This window comes from Synchiropus splendidus, chromosome 2 (assembly GCF_027744825.2).
Source record: "Synchiropus splendidus isolate RoL2022-P1 chromosome 2, RoL_Sspl_1.0, whole genome shotgun sequence".
Taxonomy (NCBI): Eukaryota; Metazoa; Chordata; class Actinopteri; order Syngnathiformes; family Callionymidae; genus Synchiropus; species Synchiropus splendidus.
The window spans coordinates 14,660,964-14,676,180 of NC_071335.1; the positions used below are offsets into that span (position 1 = coordinate 14,660,964).

Below are 15,217 nucleotides of genomic sequence, written 5' to 3' on the forward strand. Positions count from 1 at the left end.
TGGTTTCATGACACAGTACTGAACGGTTCATGAGGTTTCATGACACAGGACTGAAGGGTTCATGAGGTTTCATGACACAGCGTCCTGATTTTCAGTCTTCTCTAAAATGTTTTGACTTTAATAACTAATTCAGTAAAACCATTGAACCATATTTCTAAACCAAGAGCACCATCTAGTGGCCTCTGAAAATTGGGACACTGTTTCATCAACTCTGCAATGCAGCTTTATGATACATCTACCCGTCACTACAAAAGGCAGCCCATCACTTGTGGTTTGTTTCCATACATACTTGCCATAGTCCACATTCTGGTCTAGACCCATTACACGTAGATCCAGACGCACTGCATGTAGTAAACAACATTTTTAATGATTTTGTTTTCTTGAAAATTCCATACAAACTTAGCATAAGAGTTTAAAACAGGGCTGGGGTTATATATAAGATATTAATTTAGATCATTTCATGTCATGCAAAAATAGATTTACTACAATAAACTTTCAAAAAATATGTTGTTCTGTGGACTTAATGCCGAAAAAGTTTGCTTTCCACTCTGATGTTTAAATTCTTGTGTACAGATTCAATTCATGCTTGAACATTCTGCTCTCATTCCACCTTCAGTTCAAGCAAAACTTGCTGTCAGTGTCCATTTTAAATCCGAGAGGCAGTTTTCGTATTAATGTATGTGCATGTGGTGTCAAAATCCCCCTTGTCAACCTGACAACGCTCTCTTCTTTTTCTCTGTGAAGCATCTTTAAAACACTCATCTGTCTGTGCTTTCATCATCTGTTGACACGTCTAACCTTTACTATATATATATAAAAGAAAATGTCAACATTGGAGGTGAGAGTTTTTGGTGAACTTTAAATTCACACCTTATTTAATTGCTGTGAAACCGGTCGACAGCCAAACCCAATTGTGTGTGATGACTCACAAACAAGCAGCGACATGAGCAAATGCCAAGATTTATTACTGAAATACAATATACATACAAGCATACTTTGTCAGGTAACCAGCGCTTAGTCCTGTTCAGGGTTGCGGGGAGTGCTGGAGCTTAACCCAACAGCCATTGGCCAAGAGTCGGGAATACACCCTGGACTGGTCGCCAGTCCGTCACTCAGGGGCACACACACACGCATACACACACCTCGGGGCAAAAAAGTACATGCGGCGGTCAGAGCCGACATGCAAGAAAACAAGCAGTCAGTCCATGCTACAAAGGTACAAATACAGGTACAGCACTATATCAGATCTTTGCCTGCTCCTCCTGCAATATAAAGCCGAGGCAGCCGCGGACGTTACTGCTGTGCTTTCCCTTCAATGTGCCGCCAACCATAAACTTCCCTCACGTTTGCCGTTGTTTGCCAACTGAAATCAGCCAATGACAACAACGACACTTCCATCACATACTTCTATGCATTCTTTACGCTGCTGTTCATCAACATATCCACCTGGGGCCACAGCCCAGAGTCAAATGTTTGTCCCTCTTAACTAGACTAAACTAAACTAAAGACAAACAGAACCACAGAGTGTGGTCGGTGAGGACGTTAAGCATGTCGCGACTGGAGAACGGAGAATTTTCGCCATTGTTATGTCTTCTTCGTGTCTCATTGGGGCTACATATCGGGTAGTAATAGCAACACCGCCCTCACAGTATCCTGTGGTACTGCTCCTTTTTGATGGTCTGTATCCATAAGCTTTATGGAAATGTGCAGAAATTCGGACAAAATAAGCACAGCAGACAGACAGCTCCACCTGGATCCATATGTAGTGTAGATGGGCCTTAAGTCAGACAAAAAATAAAACCAACGTTAAAGCAAATCCTGACATTTATAAAGCAAAAAGTATTTAAAGCTCTTGCGGGCCTCATAAAATTACAGTGGGGTCGGATGTGGCCCCCAGGCCTTGAGTTTGGCATGAGCTTTGCATGGCGCGGTTCACGTGAGGTCCATTATTCTCACCCAGCCTCATAATCATGAAACTTCTTTCCGAATTCCTCTCGTTCTCCTGGACTTTCATTAAATCTCCGGCATCAACTCTGTTTGACGTGACATTCTGCTCTCCGATTCAGCTTTAAATATGGCTCCATCTCCCACCTCCGTCTGAGCCATCACTCCTCCCGTTCCACCATAACCTTACGGGTCAAAGTCTGCTCATTTCACACTCATTTGCCAACTCCCCGCTCACCACATCACACACACTCTCCGTGGTGGATGAGCGGAGGGTCAGCGGCAAATGAGCTGACTTGTTTTATTTTGCTCATTAAGACTTATAGAGTGCCGTGTACTTGCAAAGCATGATATAGCTGACCACGACGGAGGACATAAAGCGAGCCAGAGCGAAAGAGAGAGCCCTTCATTTGAGATGGATGGCTGCTAATAAAGCTGGATTGAGACTGATACGGCACTCTGGGCCTCTAATTGACACCTGTAATGGCAGGGGAGCAAACACGGTGCAGTAATGAAAGGAAAAGGTTGAGGGGGGGGGGATTAGGGAGAACATTTTCTTTAGGTGCAGCCGTGAACAAAAGGCCTCTGCCATCACATTTCATTACTCAGCGCTCGGCGCCAGCCTTTTCTTGAAAACTCACCAGCAACAACTCTGCAGAGAGTGATCAACCTTTTGGAGCAATGTCAACGCTTCGTGTGCTGCGGCAGTTGGCCACAAACTCAAATGCTAATTTGTGTTGGAGGCTTCATCATCGCAGATAAACATTTAATAAAGCATTTTTTTTTTCCCGCCCGGAGGAGTCACCGGGACGGGAATGTGCCATTATGGGCATCTGGTTTGTTGCTCTTGGTTTCACCTTCCGTGATGATGAATGAATTATCCAAGGACAAGTGATGCTGCACTCTTCTGCTTTACAATTACAGTATACAGTGGTACCTCATCCGTTCCAGGTGGCCGTTCGAGAAGCGAATTGTTGGAAATCTGAATGGAAAAAGAAACAATGCGTTCCAAGCCTTAAAACAGTCTTTTGTAGGAGTGAATGTCGAGTGTCTGCTGCAGGTGGCTGTTCCTCTATGTGTGTGGCCGCTGCATGTGGGAGGGGTTGCCGAGTGAGTGACGTCTCTCCAGAAGTGAAGAGGTGCCCGGTGCGTGTCCAGCTCTGAATGTGCGCTTCTGTGCAGTTTGGCTGTGACAAAATCATAAACCAAGTAACGCTCTGTCCCAGACTCGCCTCATCCCTGTCCCAGCTCCAGCCCACAACAGGACATCAAACCCTGGAGTGAGCGCTCCAGCCTCGGAGGTGTGGAGAGCGAGCACCTCCCCTGTGACAGTGCAGGGACAGGAAAGGTTTTACAGCTCAATATGAAGAAAAAACAGTCAGTAAATGTAGCTAACGGGACACGTCTGCATACAGAGGCTGCGTTATACACAATAACAGAGCGCATCGTGGGTCACCTGGTCAGTCCCCACGTTATGTTTTTTCCAGCTGTTTTCGGGGGCGTTCGAAAACCTAGGTACCGCTGTATTTATAAAGCGATCTGAATATGCCTTTTAAAGCCGCTACTATTATTTCTGAAGCAAGACAAGATGGCGTGCCTATGAATGACTGGAGAGGGGACCTTTCATCGTGCCATGTCCGGCATTCATAGACAATACTTGCAAATAAATAAAACAACGTCAACCAAAATGTTGAAAAGTTTAGATGTGTGTTTATAAATATGCATGAGCGTCAGAGTTAGAATTCAGTCAAGTAGAGCGTGGTGTTGAACCACAGTTCTGCCTGCAGCAATAGAAGCTTATTCAAGGGTGAGTTAAAAATTCAAATTAGATTTTTCAAGTACTTTCTCCAGGCAGTTGGTTTTGTAATTTTAGCACATATACCAATTCCGTCAGGAGAGGTTATATTATTAGCAGCAGCGTCTCCTGCACAAAGTAACTGGATGCAGTTTTGACATATGAAGCATAATACAAGTGTTTGTTTACCAGGGTTTCAACAGTGGAGCGTGGAGGAAGTTGTAATGGACCATGTTGTTGTTGTTTTTGTTTAATCTCTCCTGCATTGCTGTCTGTATTTTGAAAGGACATGTTGGACGAAAGATGTGGGTGAAGGTGCTAGCATGAGTCGGGTGGATGGTCAAGATAAGAGGGAGCAGGCTGACTTCCTGTGGGATGGGAAATGTAGAAGGATGTAGCGACGACAGTAAAGAGAAGACAATCTGAATTTCACTCTGGAATCACAGTCATGGGTTCTCAGCTTGCCATGGCTTCGATTCTACAGAAAATATGGTCTAAACTCTGTTAGCATTTGGCATCGGTTTTGGAAACTGATTGGAAACAAGTGGGTAAACGCTGCTCTGCCACTTTTTAGTTTCTTGCCTACTAATGCAGTCACATTTCTTTGAATATTTTTTATCTAGTTCATAGGTGGGGCTTGATTTTTTTTTTTTTTTTCTTAAAGTTTTATCAAGAGATGAGCGCACGCTTTGTGACTGCATTTTCTCTGTGTTTTCAGGGAGACGTTTTTTACCCTTAAATTTTCCACCCATCTGCTTCATCACGTTATGTTTTTTCCGGCTTATTTCGGGGGCGTTCGAGTTCTGAATGTTCGTTCGAAATCCGAAGCAAAAAAATCTGGAAATTTTTGTTCGAACTCCGATTTGTTTGAAGTCCGGGAAAAAATAAGTTCTGTCGGTAACTTAAACTTTGCCATGATAAATCGAACAGCTAGATAACAGCAGATCTGTTGTTCATCTTGAACAGGAGGAATTTCTGTGTATGGTGCTGTAGCATGTTGTGCTGGACATTGTTTTCCTCATATTTTTTGTTTACCACTTTGCCTCTAGGCTCAGAGATGGTGGAGGCACAGTGTCAAAGGTTCGAGGTGAGAAGCTCAGATGGAGAGAGAGTCCTGTTTTCAGCAGATGAAGACGAGATCAGCATCGGCACAGAGAAACTCCGAGTTACAGGTGAGCTTTGCCCCGTGAAAGAGTTTCCTGTCATTCTCATTTATCGAAGGGGGTGAACGAAAAGCTAGCTAACACTGGCCAACAAGGGAAAACTGTGGGCTAAATGCATTTTTACTGTTGTACGTCAGAGAACGTCATTGGTTTAAAAGTTCAACAGATCAAAATCTGGTTGAAATGACCGGAGCTTTTCCAAGTCCTTCACTGTTCACAGCAGCATCACGAAGCACAGGCGGACACTTGCAGACTCACAAATTGCCCTGAGCAGTGTCAGTAATTGAAGAGACTTGTCCATTAGACACACACTGCCGGAATAAGGTAGCAGACGACGGAGGGGGAAGTGAAGTGATGAGGGTCAGGGGGTGACTGCTTTCACTTTCCTTTTGATGGAGGTGAAAGAGGAGACAGTGAACACTTCTAAACAGAATGCAAATATGAGCGCAGCCATTCACATCATGTGGTGAGGTCCAAAAGTGTCAAACCAGCCACCATGGATTCAGCTCAGTGATTCATGTGGATGCAGGCTTGTCGCTGGTGTCCACGCTGGATGCTGCAGGGCCGAGGTTCAGATAGTTTCCTTTAATGTGGAAGAGCTCGCCTTTCATGAGATGCACTCATGACTGCATCACACTGATGGCACATATGCTTCTGTTGATCTGTTGGTTTAACGGGAAATTGCAAGCTGTTATCCTGCAAACATTTCATGGCTGCACAGCTCCATAAAGCGCGAAGGGACATTACGTCCCTTTGCATGCGATCACATTTATTCAGTATCTAGAGGGGAAAAAATAATTCAATTTTGCAGAACTAGTTTGGCTGCCAAAAGAGATCATTAACCAATTTAATATGTTCTACTTGAAAAAGCAGAGTTTTAGTTCTGCCCATCTTTCATAAGGCTACTTTCCTGTGGTGTTTTAAGGTTCAAAAGCTTGGGTCAGATCAGGCTGAAACAACAGAAGCCACTAAAGTGCCATCACGTTTTTTGTGACTAAAATATTAGTTAAGTCTGTGTTTGAAAGATGATGTCATGCAACATTTGACATTGAACTCAAATGCATTGTTTCCTCAGGTGATGAAGGCATGGTGTTCAGTCACTCTGTAGAGACGTCACATGTGAGGGCAGAACCATTCCAGGACCTAAAGTAAGTGTTGGGTGTCTCACTGTATCTACACTATGTAGGCGAAAACCGTTGCCTCAGATTCTCTGTGGACCTGTTTCTTCTTAGTAATGTGAGAAATGGACTTGATTTTACTTGAGTATCAAGCAAACTAGTTTGTAGATTGTTTACCGTCGCAGCTGGCACAATATTGACAGGTCCATTACCCATATACAATGTTTATACATGCATGTTAAAGAAGGACTTTGTCATGTTTTCATTACTCTGGTAGCAAATACATTTGTTTTCACCTCTTTGAAAATGCTTTTGTAAGTGTATGTAAACACCCCATAATGCCAACCCATTCTCACTTCCAAGACTTCAACTATCTTTGGTATCCAGTGTTTAAAAGTCAGCCTTACTGGTGGCATGTTGACGTATAGGTGTTTCAATGGTCTTTCAATGGCGAGTGAATTTGACTGACTTCACCCTCAGTTGAAGTTGTTAAGTCATCCAGAGATACAAAAACTGATGCTGCTTCTGTGCATAATGGCAATGAGTCCATTTGCCATGACAGTCCACAAGCAGCACAAAGAAAAACTGGTGCTTAGCTTCACTGTATCCGCGGGTCTGCTTTATGAGAATGGGAGGGAAAAAAAACATGGAAATAACAGCACATGCAGCTGAAACCACTGGACAAAATAGCACTGGAGGCAGCAGAGGTGTTCACATTCCCGCTGTAGCCGTCAACATCATTGTTTGAGAGATGAGAAAGAGTGTCACCAGTGGATCAGATACTATCACTATCGCCACCGTCTGGTGATGTCATAATCTGCAAATGAGATGGGTGGATTCTCTCCCATACCAAAGTCTGGATCTTTCTAAAAATTGAAAGAGTGACATCAATGTTGAATACTGCACTGAAAAGACCCTTGTGCCTGAAGGATTTACGAGACCTTCACTGCCTTTATGGTGCCTTCCTATGCAGAGTTGCAATTAAAAAACTTTTATAAGATGACGACAAAATGAGTAATTAACAATAAAAAGTGGGCGGTGTACCTATTTATTAATGTACTCTAGATGAATCCCACAAGACGATATTGCATATCTGCTCTCATCCCTCTACGGTTTGACAGATAACTGTCTGAAAAACCAAATGTGTTGTTTTCAGCAGCTCACCTCAGTATGAACTGAGCCAATGATTGGCATTGTGACAGGCATGACACATCCCCCGGGCAAGAGTATACAAGGGCTAAGTTATGACTGAGACCAGTGTTGCACTGACAGGACAATTAAAGCCTGCGTTGGCCACAAGAGTTTTGTGTGAAACAAAGATTTGTCAATGTGACCTTGCCATTTTCCCTTGTAACTTCAATACCAGTCTGAAATATTTTGTTTTTAATAAACGAAAGCACGGATCATTTCTTGAGGACAGGAAAGGTTTTAATCTCCCAGTGAAGACCAGACTCCACAGAAGTGTTTTGTGACTCTTTTGAAGAGGATCAGGACCAAGTTCTGAGTAGAGATGGGTTGGTGTTGGTGATATGAATGTCACTGAGTTGACATTCCAGCTGTCCACATTTGCTGCTAACTAACTAGACTAACTATAATAACATTGACGCACGTTGACTGACTGATGCAGCAGCAGGAAAAATATTCATTGAGGACCTCAGGTAACCTGAGGTAAGGGGGACGTCGAGAAGAACCACTCCACAAGTCAGTTGAATCCAGAATCTGTAAAGAGTGTTACTCAGTGTTAAGTTCACTCTGTTTGAAGAGGTCTTCCATATGTTGACACGTCCTTTAAAAAGCTCAAATGCCAGGAGCTCACACGGGAATGCCGAGGGAGAGGCTGGAAAGCCAGCTCTGAGCCCATCGTGGTGGGATGTCAAGGGTTGGCAGTTTGCTCCAGGTTCCCTCACAGATGAAGCAGCTCAGCCACGGATGTATTTACACACCTGGATAGTTTCACCTTCAATGAACTTGCCAGTCGACAATAGTTTCCACAAAGTCACTCCACTCCACAATGCCAGCAAAACAGTGGAGGGAAGAAAATATGGACCCACAATTAGAAACTAAATATCAGATGCCATTTGTTGTCTAGAGTGTAATCACAGGACAGATGGTAAAATGCTATCCGTTTTGATAAATGACTGGCTTTATTGCTTTGGCTGTGTGTTTTGTTTGCGTTGTCTTCTGCAAGTAAATGAAAATTATGGCTGAAGCAACTCTCAGGTTGTTTATATGGAGTTGTTTCAACCTAATATTGGACACTTTTTCCATTTACCGACAGAACAGTGACAGGGTGCGTTTAAACAAGACAATACAGGAGAAATAAAAGTGAGCTATTATAAAGCCCTTCGGTGTGCTGATATACTGTGCATAATAACAATGTAAAACCCCAAACTATAAGTGAGGCGCTGGGATTCTTTAAAGCTCCAGGTTGATCCTGCGAGGACAGAATTTATGAAAAGCTCACTTGTTTTTTGGTTTGAAGTGAATTTCTCTGAGGTTCTTGATGCTCTTCACGACGTGGTTTATAAAGTAGTTAAAGTAAGGCGTGAGAATCATAAACATCTTATTCAGTGGCTGTTTCACTGTCAGTAGAAAAGTGCCTCCACGTTCAGTCTCACATTGTGCATTGCAAGTATAGGTGTCATTGTCAGCAGCATCTCTTTATTATACAGTAAATACTGTGAGAGAAAAACGAAGAAAACAGCAAAGAGGCAACTCTGCAAATCACCGGCAGTTACCAAGATAATCCTGACAAGAGTGGTTCTGGCCACTGAACATTCCCCTGCCCTCATCCTTTCTGCCAAATTTATGCTCACTTCTCACCATGAAGTTGCCTCTACAACCCGCCGACGTCGCCCAGCTGGAGCAGCTCAACCAGGCTGGCACATTACTGTGCTCTATGGTAACAGCAATACCTGGAGACACACCAGTTCACCAGGAGCCATGGAGCAGGGTTGCACGGACGAAAGCGTGTTCATATCTATGTGTTTTGAAATGACTTGAAAAGTAAGGACACGCATCTTTCACAAGGGGTATGAACTAGCTACGAGTGGATGAGGTTTCATGAAACAGTGTCTGGATTTTCAGAGGCCACCAGATGACACTGTCTAATTTCTAAACCAAAAGCGCCATCTAGTGGCCTCTGAAAATCAGTCCACTGTTTCATGAACCCTGCAATACTGTTTCATGATACCTCAGCTATACATCACTCATTTATTACATCGCTGATTTGATCCGTGTGCTGTATGTATGTTCACAAATATCCTCATCGAAATGGAAATATGTTGAGGTAGTTTCTCTCACTTCAGAGTACAGAAGTCGCATGGGTGATACATCGTTGCCATAATTAAATGCAGGCTAACTTTACGATGCTTCGTTTGAAATAACAACCCATCAGCCAGCATCTCTGCACAGACGCCCCTTGAGGTCAGCCACAGATAAATGGGAAAACAATGCAGATCCAAAAGTAATTACATGCTTCAGAAAGTCTTCAGTCACTTGTAAGATGTGAAATAGATCGGAGAGAGAGCCATGATTTTAATTATGAACTCCTATAAGAGGGTAACGTTTTTTTGTTTTTTTCCAATGTCGACAGTGGGATTCTCGCAGCACTGCATGCAAACATTAGATTCCCATTCCTGGTGTCATCTTGTTCCCCATTTTGTAACACCATGACCTAGAACTATTGCTCAATCTTACGTGAATTCCACAGTGCCCCTTCTGTGCCCCTTTTCTCATCATTTTGACAAGACATTATTGCAGAAAAAGAAATTGAAAGAGGAAAGAACAAAAGTCAAATGAATCTGGAAGCGGCGAGGGCATGGCAGATGAAAATGTCCTGCAGTGTTCCCTTTACAAAAGGCAGTCTCACCTGGATTTGAGGTGGAAACTGAAGGAACACATCCTAGAAAGGAAAACACAAGCGATACTGACTGAGTCAGTCATGTTCTACCAAACGATCCTCCTCTGTGCGCAGCCGAAGACTTAATGGCGGTGATTGATGTTCATTATGTCGTATTTACTGATCCTCTGGACTTGAAAATCCCACAGTGGACGCAGCGGTCATTAACAATCCAGCATGAAAGAGCAACACTCCGAGTAGCGATCGCTGCAATAAACCCTGCGTTAAAGTCAAGCTCAGCCTCACATTACATTCCTTATTTTCTGATGGCCACAGCATGTTTTTCAAATGCCAAGGTTAGCGCCACATTTCTTGGGCATCACAGCATGACATCCTTGCTCCATCTACCGATAACAGAAAGAATATATATATATATAATTTTTTTTTTTTTTTTAATTCATAGGCACTGCAGTCGCAGACAGAATGAAAGGATAACTTCAAAGGGTAGTCGTGAGACCTGTCATGATGCTTGGTTCGGAGACAGGAGCAGCGTTAGAGGTGGCAGAGTTGAAGAGGCTCAGGTCCTCATTTGGAGTGACTGGGAAGGACGAGATCAGAAGTATAGCAGAGGGGCAGCTCATGAAGAGGATAAGGAGTGACTAAGGTGATTTAAAATAAGTTAAGGTCAACTCCAACACTGACTTGCAATGCTGAAAGACAATGGATAAGAAGAGATGAGGCATACAATGGCTTTATACCCTCAAAATTCACTCGTGGTTGATTAAACTAGCTGCTAACACTTGCGCCCTCGTATCAATACTTGCGTAGACGACTTACTGAAACTAGAAACACGCTCTAACCCTGATATCAGCATACACATGAAGCTATCCTGATGTTTGAAACAGTGCGCACACATGGATCCCCACACATTCAACTGATGTGTCACGTATGAGCATGGCAAAATTTCTCACTGAAACATGACAATGTAACATGGTATATATAGCACCACTCTGAGCATGAGTCAAAGACTCGCCATGACTGAAACACATGATTTATTTGAGGTGCTTTGTATAGACTTGTCATGAGTATATGAGGTTTCGTGACACTATTGAAAGGTTGATAAGGTTTCATCTCTGGCCACCAGATGGCGCTGTCTGCTGTACAGTGTTTGCACTTAAACAACCAATTCAATGAAACCTCACATCACTTCTAAACCAAGAGCGCCATCTGATGGCCTCTGAAAATTAGGACACTGTTTCATCAGCCCTGCAATACTGTGTCATGAAACCTCATCTTCCCACTAATATACATAAGTGACACATTGTGGTGAGTGGAGCCATCATACTTCTGTCACGTGACGTTTCTCAGTGCAACACTACAGACTTCAATGTCACTCAGAAACACTAGAGTCAATGTGAAAGTAGTCACTGACTGCTTGGTAGTGAGAATATAATTTCACCAGTAACAACAAGTTATACTGCAAGTCTGTAGCTTTAAACACTGGCATCGATGCTGTGAAGACATATGACTGTAGATGTTGCGATGCTAAAAGACCCTTCATCCATGTTGACTGTTGTGGATGTGCACTATTGTGAGTTACGGTATGAAACTTGGCTGTAAGAGAGGTGTGTTGTTCTCAATGACCAGCGTGTGTTGCTTCATTTTAATAAAATACAAAACCATTTTAATGTGCACTACAAACATGGTTATTGTGAAGAGAGCACCAGTCACACAGTAGTCATCATGACATGGAGCCTTTAAGGCATCGCGTGCGCAGTGATGGCTCCGATAACACGAGGAACACAGGCTCTTGAGTGATAGTTTCTGTTTATTGTTCACATGCACATACCAGGAACGCAGCTGAGTGCTGAGTGAGCACTTATGGAAACACCTGCTTATGCCAGCCACTTCAGTGAAGCACCTCACGTTTACACACTCAGTTCACTCTTGATACATTCAGACTTTGCTGCGAGAATGTCTGTACTCCGGAGTGAAATAACTCAGGACAGATTGTTTAACCTGCATCCTGAAGCGAACAGCAGACATGTATCTGTGATGAGGAGGTCGGCATTGCCAAATGTGAAACCAGGCAAAGGAAACAGACGGTTCGACTTGTGACAAAAGTTAGAAAAGCTCTTCTGTACTATCTTCACTGGAGTGTGTTTACACCATTCTGCTCTGGTGAAAACTGTTTACACACTTTAAGGAACACAGGAAGAGACTGAGGAAGTGTGTCATCTTTGAAAGAAGAGTTTTGTCTGCCCTCCTTTCAGAAGCTGCATCGAGACTTGACAAAGGAGACACAAGCACATTTTCAATTGGAAAACAATCGGTTTGGTTTTCATATTTATAGACGGTGTATTCATGGTTGCGGGATCTCTACAAAGTGGCAGTGTGTTCATGTAGAGACAGTACATTTTAATGTGCCCCTTTGACTGTCAAAAGGAGCTGAAGGGAACTTTAGTTTGACCAGTTATGCAGTCTGAGCGCAGGTGTACTTTTTAAATATTCTTCTTGATGTTTTATCACGCAAATATGGTAGAACTGTACTTTTATTCAAGTAGTCCATCATGGTAAAATCCTCTATGAGGATCTTCGAAAGGCATTTTAAATTACACAGGTGCCTGTGCTCAACAGACTGCATGAAGTGCGAACTCTGATCTACCACTGTGTGCTAGGCCAAGAGCAGGGTGAAGCAGTGTTTTTCTGACATAAATACATTCATAGTTACCTGCAGAAAGTACAGTTCTTCCACCGAGGAAAAGACTGGATGCTGGGTTACTTCAGGTTTCCAACTACATCTAATACTTGGCTCCACAGTGGGTCGAAAACAAGTGCCGTGTTCACGCTCAATATCTTCTAGTTCCTATCCACTGTTTATCCTCTTATCCCTCCCTCCGTGCTCTTCCTCCCTTCTATGTAAGTCCTGGGGTCATGAGAAAGTTCCCTTGGGAAAGTAAGCACCAACACAACCAAGGTCGTTTAGAGAGGAATTAAGCTTGAGTCGATCTTTTTTTTTTTTTTTTTTTTTCCTCAACCCTAAGTTTTGCAACTCTATTTGTCCTTCAGTCTAGAAATCACATGAGTATACGCTGCAGTGGAAGAACCAGCTGGATGCTGGTGAAGTTGTTTTAACTGTCAACCAGGTTTGTGTTATGACACAAACACATCAAATAAAACAGTAAATAGCTGCATTTGCAATGGCTAGATTAAGGAGATCCATTGTCCGTCCATATACATGTTAGGGTTGGACCCAAATGCTGGTACAGATGAGCATCAGGATGGTGTTGAGAGATAGAGGTTGGCAATGCCAGTGTGAGAGATTTTGTCAGTGAAATCTGACACTTGTTCCAGAGGCAGAGTGGAAGTGTACTGAAGTGTTTGCCTTTAATGGCAACTCTTTGCTGGACTTTACTGGTCCAACAGCAAAAGAACGGTTGGGGTAAAGGAGTAAGGAGTACCTCAAGGTTGGACAGTGCAGTGGTGCACGGTGTCAGGAAACGCTGTGGTGAGGGGAAACATGATTCATGTGTGATGTGCTGTGATGCCACGAGAATGTGCTAAAGAGTTAAGCTCATGGTCCCAAAATTTCATAGGAAATGACTTCACCGGCCCAACCAACATTCGGAAATGGGGGGAACATTTGGTTCAATTGAAAAAAGGCTCATTGATGCTCAATGTTAGATAAGGATGCAGCCTTCTCTCCATGCTCTGCGTTCATTTCATCCACTTTTCTGCATGTTTCCACGAAGCTTATGGATGCTGGCCGAACGGAGCAGTACCACCGGAAACCGTGGGGGGGCAGTGTTGCTGTCACTCCCTTACACGTAGCTCTAACAGGACAAGAAGAAGAAAGAAATCCTCCGTCCTCCTGTCACAACATCTTGAACGTCCTCACCGACCGCCCCACAACGCTGCCTCCGTTTTCGTCTTTTGTTCAAGCGGTGTATTATCAATACTGCTTCCACAGTCGGCATGTTTGTTTTGGAGTTTATTGTTGTCATACACTTTTGAGCTCCCCCGGTGGATGTATTGGTGAACAGCAATACAGACGCACGGAAGCATGTGATCAGTGAAATAACATTGTTTGAAAAGGACGGGTAGATTTTCACGTCAACGGTGAACGCAGAACGATCACTACTCCGTCAGTGATGTCGAAAAGTCTACGTCATTCACTTCCATCGCCAATATGTGACGTATTAGGAGTGTGTTGCTGCCTCGTGGTTGGAACACAGTAGGAGCTAGGTGATATAGTGTTGAGGCACCAGGCTGTAGTTAAAGTTATTTATTTTCACAATCCTGCAGTGTATATTCCTGTACCCAAGTTGCGCTGACAGTGGCATTGAGCAGCGTGAAAAAGAAGTTGTTCAGTGCAATAAAAGCTTAAGTGACAATGTAGCAAATTGGGCTCAGATGCCCAGAATCCCTGTGATACCTTCAATTTAACCCAATTGCCGACTGTAAAATTTTACGACTCCTTGAAGTAGCAAATGGAGTAAAATGGCCTCAAATATATTATCTCACCCTATGTTTCATTACATTGAAAACCTTGTATTTTAAATGTTTTTTATGGACAATTCATCAGCAAATACATCAGGATTTCTGAGTGATATTTATACTGTCCAATTTGTGACAAAATATGATTCAAATCATTTGTGTATGGGTGTGTGTGTGTGTGTGTGTGAGCCAGGAGTTCTTGTAAACGGAAAGTTTAGGTTCAGGTCACACTAATTGGAAATCATTAAAATTTAAATTGGCCCACTTTCTCTGCCATATACGCCTGTGGGTTCATCTCCACTTGACTCGACACCCACCCTTTAGGCAGCCCACTTTACTCGCTTAATGGATTTGAACTGCAGCGTTTTATGTCCGGCTTGGAAAACAGTCAATTGGTGTTTTCCCAGTGGCGAATCATTTGAACGTTATTTACTTGACTAAATGTTTAACGTGTTCCGTAGCAGAGTAAAGCATGGCAAGTCCTGTTTTAGACCTGGGTATCATTTTTGGATCATTTTCCATTTTCATTGATGCCATACTTTGTTTAACTTTGATTTATTTGGTTTCTTTAGTTTTTCAAGTCTCAAAGTTTGTGCTGTTTTGACTTGGTAAACAACTCTTTACGGAAGGTGTCGACTCTACTTAACTCAAAGAAACAGACCTGAAACCACCTGTTTTTTTTAATGATTGTAACAAAATCTACAATAAAAAAAATAATATATGCCCAACAAAATTGTCTTTTACAGTTTCTAAACTGTTATTATTTTACATTTTAATTTTAAATTAAATATCTGAAGATCACAAAATATTTGCATTTGAATGTATGTAAAACAACATTTAAATCCAATGCAATACAGAC

General features: G+C 42.7%; 1 protein-coding gene across 2 annotated transcripts in view; it reads left to right on the plus strand.

Moving 5' to 3' along the window:
- Window positions 1-15,217, plus strand: part of LOC128754737 (zeta-sarcoglycan-like) — a 263,859-nt gene that overhangs the window by 219,412 nt on the left and 29,230 nt on the right. For both annotated transcript variants that reach the window (XM_053857566.1, XM_053857567.1), the window contains exons 7-8: window positions 4,789-4,911; window positions 5,978-6,050. In XM_053857566.1, coding sequence (XP_053713541.1) covers window positions 4,789-4,911; window positions 5,978-6,050 — 196 coding nt within the window. The remainder of the gene's footprint in view (window positions 1-4,788; window positions 4,912-5,977; window positions 6,051-15,217) is intronic.